The 21518-nt window shown below is 40.3% G+C and overlaps 3 protein-coding genes and 5 non-coding genes across 8 annotated transcripts; 6 read left to right on the forward strand and 2 right to left on the reverse strand.

The window, feature by feature from the left end:
* The first annotated feature begins 2037 nt into the window (after positions 1-2037).
* Positions 2038-14048, forward strand: LOC120896859 (heart- and neural crest derivatives-expressed protein 1). Its single transcript, XM_040301350.1, has 5 exons — positions 2038-2656; positions 7463-7903; positions 8079-8356; positions 8461-8613; positions 13474-14048. The coding sequence occupies exons 1-5, from the start codon at positions 2518-2520 to the stop codon at positions 13615-13617; spliced, it is 1155 nt and encodes a 384-aa protein (XP_040157284.1). The 5' UTR covers positions 2038-2517; the 3' UTR covers positions 13618-14048.
* On the forward strand, positions 4093-4163 carry Trnag-gcc. Its single transcript has one exon. It is a non-coding gene; the product is annotated as a tRNA-Gly (tRNA).
* Trnam-cau lies at positions 9598-9670 on the forward strand. Its single transcript has one exon. It is a non-coding gene; the product is annotated as a tRNA-Met (tRNA).
* Positions 11010-11081, reverse strand: Trnaw-cca. Its single transcript has one exon. It is a non-coding gene; the product is annotated as a tRNA-Trp (tRNA).
* Positions 14049-15785: 1737 nt separating the features above from the next.
* Trnam-cau lies at positions 15786-15858 on the forward strand. The gene has a single exon. It is a non-coding gene; the product is annotated as a tRNA-Met (tRNA).
* A 470-nt stretch (positions 15859-16328) lies between these two features.
* On the reverse strand, positions 16329-16400 carry Trnaw-cca. The gene has a single exon. It is a non-coding gene; the product is annotated as a tRNA-Trp (tRNA).
* Positions 16401-17189: 789 nt separating this feature from the next.
* LOC120897178 (hydroxysteroid dehydrogenase-like protein 2) lies at positions 17190-19706 on the forward strand. Its single transcript, XM_040301846.1, has 4 exons — positions 17190-17550; positions 18017-18180; positions 18269-18482; positions 18555-19706. The coding sequence occupies exons 1-4, from the start codon at positions 17537-17539 to the stop codon at positions 19417-19419; spliced, it is 1257 nt and encodes a 418-aa protein (XP_040157780.1). The 5' UTR covers positions 17190-17536; the 3' UTR covers positions 19420-19706.
* A 152-nt stretch (positions 19707-19858) lies between these two features.
* LOC120897180 (hydroxysteroid dehydrogenase-like protein 2) lies at positions 19859-21149 on the forward strand. Its single transcript, XM_040301850.1, has 4 exons — positions 19859-20008; positions 20080-20243; positions 20314-20527; positions 20609-21149. Exons 1-4 carry the CDS (start codon positions 19995-19997, stop codon positions 21069-21071), a joined length of 855 nt encoding a protein of 284 aa, XP_040157784.1. The 5' UTR covers positions 19859-19994; the 3' UTR covers positions 21072-21149.
* Positions 21150-21518: the final 369 nt, after the last annotated feature.

Below are 21518 nucleotides of genomic sequence, written 5' to 3' on the forward strand. Positions count from 1 at the left end.
CCTTTAATGCGGCCTGCGATGACTGGGTAAAGGTTAAATTAAATAGCTGTCTTTTGTGACTAATTAATCAAAATTATTTTTTTACTTCTGAAAGACGAAAATCAAGATTCAATAAAAGAAAGGTACAGAAATTTGATATATTTTGTACGTATTTTCTTATTAAAACGAGATTTGAACTTCCACTCATTCTAAAAGGTAGCGTCAAAATGGCCCTCAACAACGTTGATTGTGAAGCAATGCGCCCTGCGAACTGAAAAGTTTGGAGAGCCATGATCTACACTGACAACATCGACGATTTCCTATTCATTAAACCAAATAATAGAGCTAAGGCGACGCAAAAGGATAAAAACACTTCATAGCTTAACACACATCATCCGCTACGCTTACCGTCCTGTATCCTTACACAAGAACAGTTTTATTCCAGTGACCAATGTTTTGACACTTTGTAAATCATTGCCGATGATCGAAACAACATATGGAAACAATTGTAGACTTTGGTAAACCAACAGCCATGCATTGTACGTAGTAGAAAATTATTCCCCTAACCATGGCGCTAACTGTCCCGCAAGAACAACAAAAAGATGAACCGTGTTACACCAAAACACAAAAAACGCAACACATCCAACGTGCTGCGAGTTTAATACCATAAAATGTCACCGGGTCGTTGAATAGCTTGGAACTTCAAACTAATTTACGACTTTCGCTTGGTGTTTGTGTGGTCGCCTTTCCTATTTTCCCGGCGACAAGATCCTGAAGTGGTTCAACTTTCAAAGTCTTCTTTCTTTATAGGATCAGAAAGATATGCATTTTTTTAAAGGGAAAACCTTATTTTGTAAAGGGTTATATTTTCACTTTATTCAACAACAAAACTCAATAAGACAGAAGTATCAAATTATTTTTACATTAAAGCAAAAAGGACTAACTATAAATAAGAACTAAACTAAATCAGGCGGGTTGAAAAATTCCCAACATAACCCAAAAACGACAAAACAAATTAGAACAAATGTATTTGGACGTGTTTTTGTTACTTTCCGAATGATTTTCTTTGATCCTTTCATGGGATGAATTTTCCTTCTACTAGTTTCATCTCAAGTGCTGCTGATGTCAAGTTGTTTGTCAAGTTGTTTTGCGGTAACGGTGATGTTTCTTCCAACATCGGATCCCTTCCCTTTATTCCCTTAGTTTTAGGCGTATTCCTTTTTTGATGTTCTTCTTTCAAGGCAATTGCAATCCCTGCAACACGAAATACGATGACCTCATCCAAGCAAACTATTGAAGGAATTGAACACTATGTTTATTTAAATATAAGATGAAAGCATTGTTACGTATTACATACAATTTTCAGAACTTATAATTCAGTTTAATGTTGCTTTAGTTTTTTTAACTTTAACAATCATCAATGGTTTCGTTTACATTTTTGTTCAATAATTGTGTATTGTAACATATCACGTCAACTCTGACAGCGTCATGGACGGACACGGGGAGATGGCTCAAAAAGGTATTAAAAAACTAAATAAAAGAACAAAAAGAAGCAAAAAAAACAAAAGAAAAGGAACGGCTATACCAATACCATCTCCTAATTATTTAACCGCATCACATTTCAGGAAAGTGTTTGGGTAATTAAAACACCCACCTAGATACACAACACATTGCAATTCCATGCGGTTGTTTTAGCGCCGAGATGAAATAAAATCCTGACCGATTAACGCGTACCAACGCAAACAGTATGTAGTAGATGACGATTTGCGGAAAATGCACTCCAACACGAGAGGAAGATCGTGAGAGTAAGGGAGATAAAAAAGTATATTTGAAAATGTGACGTTTTCACATGGAAAATGCATCACACAATCACCCGTTGTTCTGCACTGTCGCCTTCATTCCGCAACAAAGAGGCGTGGCTACAGCAGCACACAACACTCTTGGTTGCGCAAATTCAAGCGAACAAAGGAAAATATTTTCTGTCTCTAGTTGGGCTATGATAAAACGCAAAAATAAACAGATCACTTCCAGGCAGTACAACTTGAGGTAAATAACAAAACCTGTCCCATCCTTGTGCACGATGTGTCTGAGAAAGAGCCGCAAGTTGAACAGACAAAGCAGCGGTGAAAACTCGATAGCATCCCTAGTTTTCCACCGCACAGAAGAGTTGATATATTCAACCAATCAGAGAGCTGCATGAGCGCAAAGCTCGAGGAAAATTACAGAACGTTGATGCATCAGTTTGGATGGAAGTTAGTCGTCAGCTAGAATTTGAACCGTGCGCGCGTGTGAAACATAAACGGAACGGAAAGGATCTTTACACCAACAAACGAGTGTTTATGAAACTCCCCTATACGCAGTGTAAACGGTAGCTTTATTTAATTGTCACTGCAACAAAGAAAAGAAAGTGAAAATTTATACTGAAAAGTTTGTCAACGTGACAAAGTATATATTTTACCAGCAAAAATCAGCTCAATTCTATTGAAAAATAATTGCACATTCTTGTACATTCTGTGCAGATCGTGCGTGTTTATTTAAATGTATAACAAAATGTCCAGTTATGAAACTGCATCGTCAGATGGCGATCTGTGTCACAGAGTTTGCGATCCAGATCCGTATTATGAATCTGGCGGAACTTACTATACGCAGCTCTATCCAGCAGATTCCCAAAATACAGGTTAGTAAAAAGAAGATTTTGTGTGCTTTTTAAAATGTTGTTTGTACTTGTCGCTAAATATCTAATAAGCAAGTTCAGCAGAGTTCAGGAGCTAGACGCTTGTTTAACGTAAGCTTTAGTTGTTAAGACTGTCATAAGAGATCAATGCCTGGTTCTTTGTTCCTCTACAGCAGTTCAGTTTTGTGTAATACCACAAAAGTATTTATCCAGGTATTATAAATAAAAAAGGAGCGGGAACTTACCACTAATGGGAAGACGGTACTTGAAGGAAACCGAAATCATTCCTTTCATTCGTATTTATTGCTTAATATTCTATATTAGTTGCAAACTACTTTGTTGTTGCTGATATCCGCGGTATGCTAACAACTTTAACATGGATTTCATACTTGTTATAATTTATAATTGTTACAAAAGGCACACAATCTCTTCTACAGAACTAGTGCTCGCTCAAACATGTGTTTTGCTAAATTGCATATAGCTTCTACACTGGTTTGAACAATTCCCTACAATTTATAAAATTATATTTCTCAGACATGAACATTCTCAAACACCTCGAAAAGGTTAATTTACTACTGAAAAATGGGTCTTGTAGACACAAACAAAATGAAATAAACGAAACTGGAAATAAACAACAACAAATCAAACTTCCAACAACAACAACACACCTTATGGGCAACGACTAGTACCTATTACTCTAAAATTAGCTCAATTACCATCATAAACCGAGCGACGTCCGATAAGCCAAGGTCTTTCCAACCTTCTTTGCTCAAGCTACCGACACTCTATTCGATTGAAAAAATGAAAAAAAGAAGGCATGATTCCCTGCACAATACAAACATCTCTTTTCGAAACCATATCTTTCACAGTTTACTTACAAAATCCCGATATCCAATTTTCCTCTCGCTCCTGTGTAGTTTGTGTGTATTTTTTGTACATTTAGAGTGCTAGTTTAACGATATCAGTTTGATTACTTCTAAAGGTAACCGAATCCGACGCTCCATCAATAAGCCGTCAATTCACCGTTTACCTTTGAACAATTTCACACGCACGCATGTGACACGAACAAGATTCGATAATTATTGCCCGCCGCACTGACTAATCGTTTGGTAATTTTGAGAAGCATTTTTAGGACGTGTGAATGATGGCGCAGTGTTTATGATGAGATTTACCACGTGCCTGCCACAGTTTAGATAGAGGAGCCAGTACAGTACAAGCGTGTGTTAATAATGTTTTGTAATCACCAATTGACTGTTATGCAACTTCAACAGAGAAGAGCAAGTTCGTAATTTCTAAGTTAAATTTGAATATTATTTGAATACTCACTACTATATTGCAGGGTACGAAACTATCAACAATGATAGTATAGTCACATTTGTAAAGCTTAAGAAAACGACAACGAGGTTTATAAAGCTAGCATTGTGCCCTCCAAACACGAAGCATCGGTGGTTCAGTGGTAGAATGCTCGCCTGCCACGCGGGCGGCCCGGGTTCGATTCCCGGCCGATGCAATTACGTTTTTTTCTTGAACCATTGACAGGGTAGACCGGGATGAACATCATTTTTATTATTTTTAGGTTTCAATGCCGGTAATATTTTTGCTTTAAAGTAGATACTATTACATTATGACAGCCAAAAATGAGACTTCTAAACCCCGTGGATTGCAAGGAAAAAAATACCAAACTTCAAAAATGTTACAAATCCATCATATTTAGGCAAATCAAAGGAGCATCATTCAAACAACAATATTTCAAAACGAATTGCTTTGATTTTGAAAGTTAATAGTGTTTTAGAAAGGTTAATTAGTTAATCATAGAGTTTAGTATATTCATGTTTTCCCTAGTACTACACACTCTAGAATGACTTATTATAAAGCAAAAATCAAAGATGCATTTTTGCCAACTTTAGAAGTTACATAATATTTTGTAATTATCAGCTTGTAAGAAGTATAGGCCATATTACTTCTTCTAATAGTATTATTTTGGAAGGGATAATAAAGAACAAAGTTAATTTTAATTGTAGGCATTTGAATTGTGAGTTTTTAGAATTGCAATCATATTTATAGGACGGTGAAAATGCATTTGAGCAAATTTTCAAGAATAAGATTATGAGCATGAAGTATAAATCACAGCTGGGATGTTAACATTATTACTGGGATGGTACATTATTTCATAGATGTAAATAATAATAAATAATACAATCATAATATAATCGTAGGTAATATTTAAGATTAGGTTTAAACGTAAATAAAGCACGACCTGTCATAAACCGTCAAATACTAGTATTACCGCTTTAATTTTAATAACTTTGTTCGTTTTTGCAGTAACACGACTTTGTTTTCTGTAGTTTCATTTTGCTTATGATTTTGTTTGCAACTAATTTTGAAGACATGTTAGTATTTGCAAGGCCTTACAACATGTCAATAACATTATAAATTTACTCTCTTATGATTTTTTTTAAATGGATGATACTTTATAATTGTGTCGTATTGTACGTATAGGGCAGCTAATTTACGGTACCAACACAAGGAAACTGTTAGAAAAGCGTTAAACTATCGAAATGTAGCGAATTACGTGGAATTTTAATAATTTTCAAGGCAAAATAGAATATAACATCTTCCTTGAATAGAAAATATAGTGGAACGCCGTTTATCAGTGTACCTTTTATACCTGCTCTTGATCAATTACAGTTCAATATAAAAGTGGAAATTGTGTGCTTATGAGGATATTCGAAAACAAAAATAACCCGTTATCAGAGCACAATGTCATAACAAAACACACTCAAACTAATGGTAAATTTCAGATATATTCATTCAGATCAGTTCAACAAATAAGAGGTTCATTAAAGCTAACTAGGATCTACCAAAACATATTAATTTTTTTAACTTCACGAAATTATGAACAAGAAAAACATTCTTGGATCCATTATCCGTGTTATTCGTGTATCTGGGCTAGGTTAAATCCCGATGAGCCATACATGAAACATTGAAATGACGTCAAAGGCATTATTATAAGGTCAAATCTAGCACTAAAACCGAAATTTTATATCGAATTAACCTATTTTAGCGCTTATAACGACACCTCTGATAAACTGTTTCATATTTTAGATAAAATGGCTTTTACTTAAAATTTTACAAAATTCAAAAACAACTTTGTCCATGTTACCAATTATTTTGTTATGTTACAAGCGAATAGAAAACTATCAGTTTACCTTGGGATGAATTGAGGATTTTCTGAGCTTTAGTTTTTGACCTCATATGCCAGTCCTCAATAGTCAATTCAAAGAACCAATAGGGCCTCCTTGCCTTCCTGGCATCAATATTTGCTTTTTCTTATCTATTATCTTTGTAGATGCCCATGCTGTGCAGATTATCTTTGTTGGTAATTGAACGTAATGTCTCAGGTGTAAACGAAAAGTTACTACCCATGTTTAACGACCCCCTTAATCTGATTTTGGTCATTTTCGACCTAACAGGGGGTCATTATACACGCTTAAATATGGTATACTGTATCTTCAGCGATTCAAACATAAATTGTATGCCTGAACTGAACTGTTCACTTTCCATTCTATGCTTATTAAGGTACAAACTGCAAACGGATACTTCCGGATTTCACTACCACGGATACTTCCAAGCCACTATCCCACAATCAAGCAGCAAAGTTTCTCAAGTGCTAATATCCTGGCATCAGAAATTAGTCAAAAAGGAACTTTTGTCTCGTTAATCATACTCCCGGGTCTAATCGACCGGGAAGAGATTGTGTAAAATAAACAACAATTTACAAAACATGCCCGAACAAAATGCACCAGTCAAATGATGTGTTAAGCACACTTTCACGCCGATGACATCGAGCAGAAGGTTTTCGGTACATTCATTCCGAAAGGATATCGAATAGCATCGCGTCCAGAGCTCACTGATTTCCACGTTCACCGGAAACCGGAGACATTCACTTGTCATTCACCCAAGGATCAATCCTTTCTCCATTCACGCGTGCAATTTTACACTTCCTCTTGCGCCTTTCTTTGCCGAGATGTAAATAGTCTTTCTTTTTCCCCGTTTTTTCAACGGGCGCGTGTTCGTGCTGCAGCACAGCACAGTTCCTGCAAATATAAACACCGAATACTGGATTTATGGACTTGACCCCGAACGTCGTACCAGCTAGGTTTCCCTCTCGAAATGATCTCCAGTCAGCACACTGGGATGGATATCGGTTTTCCGTCCTTTACCGTTTTCTCTTTTTTCTCAAGTAGTTTCTAAAAAAACATAATCTCTTCTTCTTCACTGCTACTCGATCGCGAGCGTAAAGTCTAGGGTTGGTTTCACAAAAGGGAAAGGGTCTAGGGTTGGTTTTTCCCTTTTCTACGTGTACTGAACCACCGATCCGTACCGCAACTGTATCACTTTTTCTTCGATAAACAAATCATTAAGATACGATACACGAGTAGTTCTCCTCCGTATGTTCAAACCTCATCCGCCGGTACAGTTTTATATTTTCCTGCTCCAGCGATCGTGCGCCATGAGGTCACAGTAAATGGTGGTGATACGTCGTACGTATGCTGGTTTTTTTTTTTCGGCAATGGAATTACCTTCGATACGTACTTTGTTTATTATTGTTGAATCATTTACTACTGGAAAATGGTATATTCAGGGGTTTGAACGTATGTATGTATGCGTAGCCTCTAGCTAGCTCCCTCCCGATGGTCGATCGAGTCCATGGCCCGACTCACGTGGGTGGCAAGAAGTTTTCTTTGTCGCTTCTTCTGCACAGTGCCGTATACTCACCGTTATTTTTGTTTACATCTATTCCTAAAGTGACAGGAACTCAGGTGACCAGTGGAGGAGCCGGAGGAGGTGGTGTGATCATGATGGAAGAGGAAGGATACTGGGGCTCGCCGTGTAGTTCAAGCGAATCTCACCCAGAGCTGAATCGAGATCGATACTCACCTTCAACGGTGATCAATGGTGCCAGTGGAAACGGTTCGATCGCGGTGGGTACTGTTCGCAACCTCTCATCCCACCACCACCACCAACTGCCCGACCAATCGTCCTTGTCGACATCGTCGCTGTCCTCGGCTTCGTCTACGTCCTCATCCGTGTCGGCATCTTCGTCACCATACGGTGGAGCTGGTCATACTCACCCCACGGGTGGTTACCATCACTCCCATCGTCATCAATCGCACGAACAGCACCACCATCAACAAATACCTTCGTCCATGTACTGTTCGTCGATTGTTTATGAAAAGAGTAACGCCGGTAGGTGAATAAACCGCAGTACGACAATTTAGCCAACCCAAAGTGGCAAGTTTGTGTAGAAGTATGCAACATGTCTGTGCATCTTTTTTTCTATCTCTTTGGCCCAATTTGTAACACCACTAGAAAAAGTTACACAGAAAAGAAGTAAAAATTTCTCTTCATGGCTTCTCTCCAGCAATGTACGTCCCAGACGAAGGATATTATGGTGGTGCAACTGGTGGATCAGTTGACCCCGTTTCCGGCACTGCAGGAAATGAACAACAGTCACATCTGCACATGGCACCGTCCTCTTCCGGAGTACTATCTGGCAACGGTGTACCGGTAGTGCGCGTGGTCAAGCGACGTAATACGGCCAACAAGAAAGAGCGGCGTAGAACACAGAGCATTAACTCGGCTTACACCTCGCTGCGGGATCGTATTCCTAACGTTCCCAATGATACAAAACTGTCCAAGGTAGGACTGAACCTTGAACTATCGACCAAATATCTTTTCCGATCTTTGGCGACGTAACCCCGACGAAAGCAAATTTTATACAATTTTGTTGTGCTGCTTTTCAGATTAAAACACTCCGACTGGCCATTTCTTACATCGCCCATCTGCTGGCAGTCGTGAACGGAAACCAGGACCCATCGTGTGACTTCCGCGCAGAGCTGGTTCCCTCGTCCCGCAAAATTAATGCCGAGCGCCGTGCCCAGAAGTCACTAATGCAAGTAAGTAGTGAAACCATTTGACGCCACAAGCAAGCCACAACATTAATGTCGGCCGAGAACCGTACGATCAGATGACGAAAGACCCATAAACGAATGCTAGCGAAAGAGGAGCAACCCCGCAAAGTATTAGGAAAATTTCCTAAATCGAATCATTATCTTTATTGAGTGGGTCTGGTTTTTACTTTTTGTTACATTCCCTCGAATCCTCCAGAATGTCCCAGGATATTGTTCCCACTTTCGCCCACCATGCAGTGAATTACGCATTTTGTAACCAGCCAAATCCGGACAAAGTTGTGTCGTCTGGTTTTCACGCCATGCACGGTGTGAGTTTTGTTTGGCTTAGCTACATACAATTGAAGGGTGTGAAAAAATCCAATATTTCATTACCTCCCAGAGATACAATTTAATACCGCAAAGTGGCCCTCTAATAGCGAATAATTGAGTTATCGTTACCACCGAAGCATTGCATACCTTCCTCCCCTGAACATTATAACTCTACCCACCGAAATTTTTCTGCGCTCGTTAATTGTTAATCGTAACCTCAACTCTCGTAAGCATACAGTCTCATAATAGACTTCTGTCTCTATTGCTCGAGGAGTGTAACGAAAAAGGGATCTGCGAGAGCCGGTTTCCCCCTTTTCCAACGATTATATTCATTTTCCTAAACCCTCGTTTGCAGCATACAATCCCGCCCAAGGATGCTGCCGTGCGTACACGTGCGTACTAGTGATGATGGGAAACATTGGTGGTAGAGCTGACACTTGACTCTACAATTGTGCAACATATTAACTCCATTACAGAGCAACCAATACCAATTACAGTAGGCTGTAAAGGAGTTTTTGCCATAAAGGAAGTGTGTGGGAAAATCACTAGACAACTCAAGAGCAAACAAAGCATTCTTGGTAGATAAATAGAAGGCCTCGGTGTTATTGAAAGGGAGGTGGGTCACCGACTGAACCCAAATTAACACTCCTCCAACAACAAGCCTCGATAGCGCAGTCGGTAGCGCGTAAGTCTCATAATCTTAAGGTCGTGAGTTCGATCCTCACTCGGGGCAGATTCCTTTTGCTTTTTTTCACTCTCTACTATTGTGCCTCCGTAATTAATGTGCTTGCGGCAGATTGTATTGCCCAGAATTGTTGTTGAAATAACGTAAGAAAATTACAAATATCAATATCCATATTGAGATAATAAACAAATAACCAAAACATTTACGGGCGCCTTTGTAGCGGTCTAAAAGAACATTGATGGTAACAAGATGTAACAAAAAGATGATGTAAAAGATGATGTAACAATAGTTAAGTTAATCATAACCTGATTTTTTTTCCTCCCACTACCCACTTCACCATCAATGTTCTTTTACAAAGGCGCCCGTAAATGTTTTGGTTATTTGTTTATTATCTCAATATGGATATTGATATTTGTAATTTTCTTACGTTATTTCAACAACAATTCTGGGCAATATAATCTAACGTAGCCGCAAGCAAAAAATTTGATTCTGCTAAAAATCGTTGTTGAGGTTTTTTGTGACGCTTTTATTTGATCGGATCAATTTTGAGCCGTTGTTTACTAAATTGATAAGGCTCTCAAAATACTTTCGTTTGTATTTTCAAAACAATCATTACAAGAAAAAATGTTTGGTTTTTGTTTAAAAATATTTGTTGATCCTGATAAAACTGATAAACCTAAAAAAAATATATAAAAACCACAAAAAAAACGTTCAAAATGTATTTCTGTAAAACTTTCATACAATATATTTAATATTTTAAAATTTTAACTTTTTTTAATAGATTTTGAAATGCATTAGTTATTACAAAAAAACCTATTTTTCTAAGTCTATTTATAGTTATGGTATGACTCTAATTTTTTTTCTGTAATAAGTCATTTGGTCCTAAAATTTAGAAAATTCTTTTTTTTATCAGGTATATAATATAAAAACAAAAAATCCGAATTTTCCGCAAAAGGCGAAAAACGGCTGTCCAAATAGTGTATTTAAGTACTGTTATTTAGTAGGTGTATTGCTTACTTTTTGTGATATAATAAAAAAACATATTGCATTCTGTGATATTTAAATCTAAACACAGAGCAATGGAAAAAATGTCAATACATTAAAAAGCAACTAAGTATCCAAAGAACTACAAACAATTATTTCTTGAAGAAATGAGGAACAGTACAAACAGAAATCTAATATAAATACTCTATTGATTTGCTTTGATTGATTCTTTGATTTGTTGATAGTTGTATACAAAAAAATGGAAATCACTATTTCAATGTTTAAATAATATGTTGCTGTGATAATGTTACAACAAGTTTGTATTGCATTGTGAGAACATTTCAGAAAATTTGTATCATATCCATAATAAGAAATATTTCAAAAAAGTTCTAACACTTAATTTTGACCCCGACGTGATTTGAACACGCAACCTTCTGATCTGGAGTCAGACGCGCTACCGTTGCGCCACGGAGTCTTCTTCTCTCCTTCACTCCAAATACCTATATGTAGCCCAAGCGCTGTTTCTATATTGCATGCAGACTTTTCAGACAATCTTGCAGGAAACGCCCCTTTTCTATGTTTGTGCATTTTTTTCGTTTTGCGCATGCTCTTCTCCTGCTTTCACTGTCTTTTTTCTAGGACCCACACAAAACTGATGAAAAAGAGGTGTCAAATATTTGAACCATTCTACTAATCAATCAGTATCAATCCTACTAACACCAGTCGCGCGACACGACGACGCCCCTTTTTATCCTCATTTTCTACTTCACAAACATTATTCACATTCCGATTCACTTTGCTTGGCGACTCATTGAAAAAAGCTTTGGAATGCGCTCGATAATTTGTCACATTCGTTTATAATTGGATGCTTACTGAATTCCTAGCTATTCTCAACAATGTCCTAGTTTTTTTTACTGCAATAAAAATCAGTGCCAGTATTAGAGATGGGTTCTGCGGATCGCACCCACGGTTCCGCTCCGGTTCCGGCAAGTATGATACCGATTCCGATTCCAGAGAGAAGGAATCGCTAGTTCCACCGGAATCGCCCGGAATCGTCGGAATCGTCGGAATCGTCCGGAATCGTCCAGAATCGTCTGAAATCGTCTGGAATCGTGCGGAATCGTCGTAATCGTCCGGAATCGTCGGAACAGTCGGAATTGACCGGAATTGGCTGGAATCGCCCGGAATCGACCGGAATCGTGCGGAATCGTAGTCAATCGATAGTAGTGAATAGTAGAGCCGATTCCGGTCGATTCCGACTGTTCCGACGATTCCAGACGATTCAAGTTCACGTTCCGGCCGCCGCGCATATGTCAATGCTGTCTGTCGTACATTTAAGCCAGGAATGTCGCGCACTGAGTTCCTCAATATCGTTCGATATGGACGCTAGCATCCTGTGTTACTGTTTGTATCTATTTGTATTAGGTTATGCACTGAATAAATGACATGAAATGAAATGGAATTCCGACGATTCCAGACGATTCCAGGCGATTCCGGGCGATTCCGGGCGATTCCGGACGATTCCGGGCGATTCCGGGCGATTCCGGGCGATTCCGAGCGATTCCGGGCGATTCCGAGTGATTCCGACGATTCCAGACGATTCCGGACGATTCCGGGCGGTTGTCGGATTGAACCTACCCTTCGGAACTGGGTCCGAAATTTGTTGGAATCGTCCGGATCCAGTTCCGCTTTTTTGTGCGTTTTGCCCAACTCTAGCCAGTATGGGTAGCACCATGGAATAAATTATCTATCGTAATTATTTGTCTCCCGTCCCTCCGGAATCAAACAAAAAGTATCTGCTCGAATAGAACTGGAAAACCATTTTAAAGTGCATAATAACTTCTATAAATAACTCGCTGCATTCACATGCTTTCCTCTGAAATGCTTCCGTCCAAATCATATCACTAACAAACCCATCTTCAAAAGATAAAAATGCACTTCCTGACGGAAGTAAACGTTCAAGTGTCCAGGGAAAGGCAACGCCAACAATCACTCAGCGCTTGGAAACAACCCGCCCAACCACCACACACACAACACGTCAACCATAGTATGCTTTTGCCGCTACATTACACTTCGTATACATTAAAAGACTCCTTTCATAATTCAAGTGCCCGGGAAGAAGACCAGTCAAAACTGTACGCTTGGGGGCGTCTTGCAGGCAAAACCCTTCCGTCTTCCCACGGCTCTCTTTAGCTGGAGTCGGCACTTGACAACGATAAAACTGCACTTGAGGTTTCCATAAAACAAATTACGATTACTTTACCCTTAATCTCTCCCCTTCCATGATATGAATACCGTGTGACATCACTCTCGAATGATGAGACACCCGTTCGACGATCAAAAGTTATCCCCAGGCCCGGGTCTTTCAGTGTAGGTTGAAATGATTAATTTATTTAATTTTTTTCAATAGATAAGAAAACATAAAGGATTCCCTCCTTCACATAGCGCCATGCTAATTGTACGTAAGCCGAAACGCTAACACACCCGACCAAGGGACATTACGATCTCAAGTGGAAAGTAATTTTCCCGATAGTGATTGAAACACGAAAAACGGAAATGGATCTTGGTTTTGGTTTAAGGCAACCTTTGAACCGTGCCAGCGGTCTGGCACCAGCAATAGGAAATTCGTTCGTGAGAAAAAAAATATTTCACAGCTCACAGTGTGTCACTCACTAGCTGGTTTCCATTAGCTCTTGCTAGTTGCTTTATAGATTAGTTCTGTGCCCCACACGACTCGGTGGTTGCTCAGCACTTTACCACTTTACTTTGAAATGCCGCATATTTACTTTCGTTGACAATCACACTAATTGTGCTACAAAACGATTCAATCCTTACATTATCCATCCTTCTTTCGTTGCTCTACATAGAACTTTACCGCCAATGGAACCGCCACCTCTACGACAGCGACCAACCCGAGTCCACCGGTAACAACAGAAGGGCGCAAAATCAAAGGACGTACTGGATGGCCACAGCACGTTTGGGCATTGGAAACGAAAACCACGATCAAATAAAGATGTGTACGCTGTTGCGAGGAACCACGATGCCAAAGATGAAACCGAATAGACGTCGAAGCATCACGACAAATTAGCACGCACAGGCGCCTATTATCAGACAAACAGGAGCACAAAAAATATTCCAACTATACCCACATTTAGGCTGGCGATACTGCGTTCAGTGTAGGAAGGAAACAAGACATGAATACACTAATCATTGTAGAAAGTAAAAAGAACAGGCACTACCACTCGCGTCCGCTTTGCCACTTGGCTATGGTAGCACCATGTACAGATCCTATTATTTCGTATCGTTTCTCCACTGCTTTCGACTGATCGACGCGTTCAAAATACGGGAGGCTGTGCCATTCTAGGTTTATTAAATATTCAACTGAAATTACGCTACGCAAATAAAACTATGTGTGTTCTACCTTCTTCACCAGTAAATGAAAGAATGATTTTTATTTTACTTAAGGGTGTAAACTTTAGACATACTCTATTCATCGAAATGTACCGAAAAGAGTTTATAGACGAAAGAAATGACCAGGAAATATACTCCTGCGTTCTACAAACACACCGGATGCACCGCTGTAGAAGCTAATATTAGATACATTTTAATCTCGAATGCTCGAGATAACTTCGAACAAAAAACCAGATGGCCCTCTCTCTCTCTACACTACCGACACGACCAAAGAAGCACTGGGGTTTATGCGGAACAAGTAAAAGAAGATCTTTTTTCCACATTAACCCCCCAAAAGACTCCTCCGGTGGCATAAGGGCCGAGGTTTGGGGATTCCGTGTCCGGCATTTGCGGGGAGGGTAAATATTTTGATTGCCGATCGTGGATACCCCCGCACACAAAACATACGCGCGTATATGTGTGTCTGTGTGTGTGCGTCGGTCCCATCACAGAACACGCATCGGCCACACTACTGTCACGATCGGCCGATAGCCGTTCAATAAATGGCGATCGCGTGTTGGGGGTGGATTGTGATGCATTCGATTGGGACGCACTGGTAGCCATCTGCTAAATTTACAGAAGTTTTGTCCAAAAGCATCTAAGGCGCTGCTTTCCCATACATTCTCAAAGAAAACATAAATACTAAACCAACTATAATTCTCGAAATCAAATAAATAAGACTTCTGTGCTTATTCCTGCAAATAATTTGGATGGCAAAGACATATTTTTTAGGTACGTAGTACATCGTGGAGCTATTCATATGTGTGTCGTGTTTTCGAATATGTGAAGTGAAGGTGATCGTAAAAATTATAAACCTACGCAAACGTACCGAGAATATGTCGTATCTTAGTGTAAAAAAATTACTAATGTCAATGAAGAGTTGGTATACATACACGGGTGGAATTAACATGCTTATTAACATTGAGAATGATCTAATTTATGATGATAGTTGATGACGAAAATGACAACCTTGATGATAGCAGCATTTACATTTACATAATGTTGTTATAGACGCTAAAAAACGAAAAATATTTTAATCTTTTGATTATTGAAATATTGCGTATTCTACATCAAAAGAAAGAATGCTGTATCGAATTATGCTCAAAATTACATGCAATTGTAAAATTATCTATACTAAACAAATGATTCACATTACAGACACGATGCATACGATGCATTCACATCTAAATTTTGCATCATTGTAACAAACTTTGCAAACAAACGTTGAAAAATTACAATACTTTTCTTCATTTGTTATCAGCTTCTCTATATTTTGAAGAGTGAGGTGTCATAAAAGACCAATATAACACGATTTCTGTTACTTTCTCGCGACCAAGCTAAGTGATTTTCATTTTGATAAAGATGAGTATCTCATTCAATACAGCGGCATAGGGCATTCATTACGACAAATAATTAGGATTAGAAATAATATAGCAAAAACCAATGTCGGTGCATTTATTGCGATAGTATTTGAAAAAGATTGTCTATGACACCTTGATAGAAAGTAACCGATAATGTGAGAAATATTACAACCATTTTCATGAGGAGTTGGGAGGAAAATTATAAAGTCATCTGCATATAACATATGTCTAGATCCAACTCGTTTACTTACTGTATTTTGGATGAATTTTCCGGCTCGTTTTTTGTTTACCAGATGTGGACGTTGTTCTTCAACAAGAGAATACAGATTTTTTGAATCTATACGCTTTTGAAATCCTTCTCCAACACAGCCTCGATAGCGCAGTCGGTAGCGCGTAAGTCTCATAATCTTAAGGTCGTGAGTTCGATCCTCACTCGGGGCAGATCCTTTTTTGATTTTTTCATCTGCTTTCTTCAATCACTTCTTTTAGCATCCTCACCATTTAAAAATCTTTAAAAAAAAAGAATACGAGCCAATTAATACACTCTAACTCAGTACATCGAAGACAATGGAAGTTCAATGAAGGATGATAATACAATAAATAACACAAAATGCACATGCACTAATAAATCCCAGTTGTTTACGATTTTAAATTACAAATAAAGCATCCAACTGGCTTTCATGATTCAAAATTATGCATTTTACGTTTACGTTTACCTCATCAACATAATGCAATAACTAGAGGGATTCCTAGGGAACTGTAAACCAGCATTGTTTTTCTACGCAACACATTTTTGGAAGCACGCACTCACTCACCAATCACCATTTCCAAATGTTTTTTGTTCGACAATTGTAGTGAACTTAAGCGTACACCAAAGTGGGTGCTGCTTTCGTCAAAATGAGAAAAAAAGATGACCCCGACGTGATTTGAACACGCAACCTTCTGATCTGGAGTCAGACGCGCTACCGTTGCGCCACGGAGTCCCATACTTTCTCACTCGTCAACGCATTATTTTAATTAATAGTTTTATTTGTGTTCCATACATTCCCATTATTCTTACAACAATTATTCTACACTTCTCTGACAACACTTTTTTAACTCGCTTTATCCACTATATTCGAACGAATCATTCATTAATCGTAAAATACTATTTCAATTAATAGGAAACGAGGTTTGAGCTCGATTCAAGAAAAGGCATTAAAAATTAACATAATAAAGGCTTAACTAACAACAACAAAAATTACAAACTAAATTAAAAACTAGCTACACAAATTTGAGCAATGTGTAGTACGACATAGTGAAGCACTCAGATCATACGTTCCGTGCAATTAGTATTCGCAAAGTTGTTCATACTATGGTTATTGCTCTAACTCTTCATGACCGTTACTGTGGTAAACACCCAGTATTATGTGTATTTACGTTACAACACCGTTGCATATTCGGTTTTAGCATAGCATGGAAAACAAAGCGTATCACAAACAATACACATTTTTATTTTCATAATTTTGCTTACAACAGCTAGTCCGTATAACTGCAACATCGATCATACTAAACAAACTTACGGCTTTTTTCGTAGTAACTTACGAGCTACAGTTTTCTAATAATTTAAAAAAAAAATAATAATATTTCAACAAACAATAAATGAACTCAAGCACACAAATGTACGAATATTCATAACGCTAAACGTCATCGGGAAATGTACGGATAGCAGCACAGTGTTCCCGCTGTAAACACCAAAGTGACAGAACATTAAAAGCTCCTCTTTTCTCCACGATTTTCGCACCCTGTCTGCTAAAAGGTGGACTTTGGACACTGCTCTCCACCCGCCGCACGGATGTATCACAATCAACCAAGTGTGTGTGCGTGTGTGTTGGGAATGTAGTAATCAACGCTACGCATAGCAAACCCTTCTCTGTCCGGCCGTGTACCGCACACATCAACCCAGCCCAGCATAAGACGTGTGTCGGTGAACTTCACTAGCTCGCGTAGGGTTGAACTCCGTCAACACACCGTTTGCTGTTATTTCGCGACGAGAAGCCGAAGCGGAAAAGTCGTCCACTCGTACACATTCAGCAAACAACTGCCACTTTCTCATCCACACGTAATTCGAAAGGAGAAAATGATTAATACCGGGTAAGTTTGTCGCTTCGGGATGGGTTAGTATTTCGCCACAATGTTGGTGGTGTCTCTAGCAAAGCGGTATGTTTTCATGTGCTTCTATCGTTATCGGATGTGCCGGCGACAGATAACGTAATATCGTCCGGGTCCGAAGGTCGTCCGTCAGCATCACATCGAAAGATTAAACTCATTACAATGAAGGATTCCGATGAAGGGCAATGAGCGTCCTTCATAATGAAGCAAGACCAATGGGAAGATTTGAGAGTGTATTTTTCCTTTTGGAAAAGATCTTTACGCCTGACACGTCACTATATACAGATGATCGCTCTCATCCTGTTTGATTGTGCGATCAAATGGAATCTTTGGAAAATCTACGCACCTTATGAAACTGGTCTACGGTCATTATGATTGTGCAAAACATATTAGTGTCATGCATTGAAAGAAAATATCACATCCATATGTTTCTTACCTTGTGTTACAGAAAGCTAGCTGGACGCACGCTCTTCATCACGGGAGCATCGCGCGGTATTGGCAAGGCGATCGCTCTACGAGCCGCTCAAGATGGGGCTAATGTTGTGGTCGCGGCCAAGACAGCCGATCCTCATCCAAAACTGCCCGGCACGATCTACACAGCAGCAAAGGAAAGTAAGTGATTGTGCGTGTGGCAACGTTAGCTCATTCTAAGTATTTTATCTTACCAGTAGCATAACCATTTTCTTCGTCGATTTTCCAGTTGAAGCCGCCGGAGGCAAGGCGCTGCCGTGTGTGGTAGACGTCCGCGATGAAGGTGCCGTGCGTACCGCTGTACAGAACGCAGTGGCCAAGTTCGGTGGAATCGATATTGTAGTCAACAATGCCAGCGCAATCTCACTAACGCCCACGGAACAAACCGAAATGAAGCGATACGATCTAATGCACCAGATCAACACTCGTGGCACCTTCCTGGTGTAAGTGGAAAGCATATAGCTTCACTGTGAAGTAATAATAATAGTACTATCTTCCTGTTTCCTACCAACCAGCTCAAAAGAATGCATTCCCTACCTTCGCAAGAGCAACCATGCACACATCCTGAACATTTCGCCACCGCTAAACATGGCCCCGCACTGGTTCAGCAATCACGTCGCCTACACGATGGCCAAGTACGGCATGTCTATGTGTGTGCTCGGTATGGCGAAGGAGCTGGAGAGTGCCAACATTGCGGTGAACGCTCTCTGGCCCCGCACGGCTATCCACACCGCAGCCATGGAGATGCTGACGGGTAAGGAAAGCGATCAGTTCTCGCGCAAACCCGAAATCATGGCCGATGCAGCGTACGTCATCCTCTCGAAAGAGCCCCGGCTCGTGACGGGCAAATTCCTCATCGACGATGAGGTGCTACAGGCAGAGGGCATCACGGATCTGAAGCAGTACGCTTGCGTGCCGGAGAATGCGGACAAACTGATGCCGGACTTTTTCCTCGACGTTGAGCCGGAGAAGCTGGTAGAGTTTGCGGCGGAAGGCAGCCATGCGGCTTCGTTGAAGAAGCCTGCTGGCGAAGCCGCTGCCGGTGGCAAGATTGAGGGACTGTTCCAGAAGATCGAAAGTCTGCTGAGTGAAGAGATTGTTCGCAAGACGGGTGCCGTCTACGAGTTCAAAGTGAAGGGCGAGGAATCCGGCACGTGGTTCGCCGATTTGAAGAACGGCACCGGCAAGGTGGGCAAGGGTAACCCGCCGGCAACGGCCGATGCCGTGCTGACGATGGATTCGAAGCACTTTTTCGACATGTTCACGGGCAAGCTGAAGCCAGCGAATGCATTTATGACGGGCAAGCTGAAGATCTCCGGTGATCTGCAGAAGGCGATGAAGCTCGAAAAGCTTATGGGTGGACTGAAGTCCAAGCTGTAAAGAACCAGTGGAAACAGTGGATGAGTGGCAGGCAGTTATTTAATTGGCTGATTTTGGCTTTTCTTTCTTTAAGTGTAAGGGAAAAGTTTAATAAATGTTTCACTTTTTTAGTAACATCACTCTACCTCAAACCGCCCAAACGAGCACCATATTTGAGCATTTTTACGAAAATATATGCCGTTATCAGTAGAGGTTCTGCAAAAAAGAAACTAGCTAAAAAACCAGTATAACAACAAACCAAGGCGAAAGGGCTAATAAATATTCTAACAGTACTTTTTCATAATAAACTCATCTACCATCATGTGTGGTGCCATTCTGGAAAGAAAATAATCTACCAGTCCTTTACAATCTTGGTTGCATATCTTGTGTTTATAGGGCTTTCCCGATACGACTACCTCGAAGTGTCGACGAACGCGTCCGAATGAACACGGTACAGATAACATTGCGCAAAGTCATTCGTTGATTACTTACTCCTCCGGGCAACAGTCACTTGCTTGTTGGTGGTGTTGTACGGTGCCAAAGTTCAGGTCGAACCAAAGTGCGAAGAATTCTGCCTGGGAAACGACGAACAAACGATGCAAAATACAGGGTACTTATTTTCCGCGATGAATGCGTTCACTTTCCGATGTTGTTTCACTTCTGCCGTGTTTTTTTCATCAGGAAGCTCGCCGGAATCACGCTATTCATTACCGGTGCATCCAGGGGCATTGGCAAAGCGATCGCACTGAAAGCTGCTCGTGATGGGGCCAACATAGTGCTGGCAGCCAAAACGGCGGAACCTCATCCGAAGCTGCCCGGAACCATCTACACGGCGGCAGCCGAAAGTAAGATTGCTATGACACCCTTTCCTCGGCTAGGAGGGCTTAGGAGCTTAATTGTCTGTTGCGTTTACAGTTGAAGCAGCGGGCGGAAAAGCCTTGCCTTGCGTCGTGGATGTGCGCAGTGAGGAAGCCGTCCGGGCTGCCGTTCAAAAAGCGGTCCAAACGTTCGGGGGTATCGATATCGTGGTTAACAATGCCAGTGCCATATCGCTGACTCCAACCGAGGAGACTGATATGAAGCGATACGATCTGATGCACAATATCAACACCAGGGGTACTTTCTTGGTGTAAGTATGGGAAACCAGAAGTACCGGGGTCCGATCGATCCGCAACGGAACGATATCTTCCTAATAGTAGTGTTCTTCCAGATCGAAAGAGTGTTTGCCGTATCTGAGGAAAAGCAAGCATGCTCACATCCTGAACATTTCTCCGCCGCTTAACATGGAGCCACATTGGTTCAGCAACCATGTCGCCTATACCATGGCCAAATATGGGATGTCCATGTGCGTGCTCGGCATGGCGCGGGAGTATGAAAGTGCAAACATTTCGGTGAATGCGTTGTGGCCTCGTACGATCATTTACACCGCTGCTGTTGAGATGCTCCACGGTCAGGAGGGCTATCCATTCTCTCGCAAACCGGAAATAATGGCCGATGCTGCATATGCGATACTTTGCCGATCGGCGGGATCTAGTACCGGAAACTTTTTTATAGACGACGAGGTGCTGGCCGCGGAAGGTATTACGGATATGGCACAGTACGCTTGTGTGCCGGGTAACGCACTAATTCTCACCCCGGACATCTTCGTGAACGAGAAAAAATCAAAGCTGTAATCAATTTGTTCGGATTGCATTCCAGGGCCTTGGCTGCAGAATAAATTAAGGGTGATGGACATTATAGTTGAATAAGAATATAATATTTTTCCATTGCATTACCTTTTAAAAACGAAAAGAATGGAGTTCCAAGTAATTTGAACATTCTTCTCAACAAATAACTGACGATATGATTTTCTGCGTTTTTCCAAATGCCCTTAAGCTACGTATACACGTACTAGTTCATTTTGACAGATAAACGATCAGATTTTTGTTGGCTAGATAATTTAACCCTTTGAAAGACAACCATAATCATATTTCTTTTCTCTGGAGACGACCCAAAAGGACAATCATTTTAAGAGCTTGAAATACTTTTTCCAATATCTATACAATACTCAAAATAAACTTGAATGCCGTTATTTTGAGGCCACACGTTAAGATGGACCACATAATCTTTCACAATTGTAA

Source organism: Anopheles arabiensis, chromosome 2, assembly GCF_016920715.1.
Source record: "Anopheles arabiensis isolate DONGOLA chromosome 2, AaraD3, whole genome shotgun sequence".
Lineage (NCBI taxonomy): Eukaryota > Metazoa > Arthropoda > Insecta > Diptera > Culicidae > Anopheles > Anopheles arabiensis.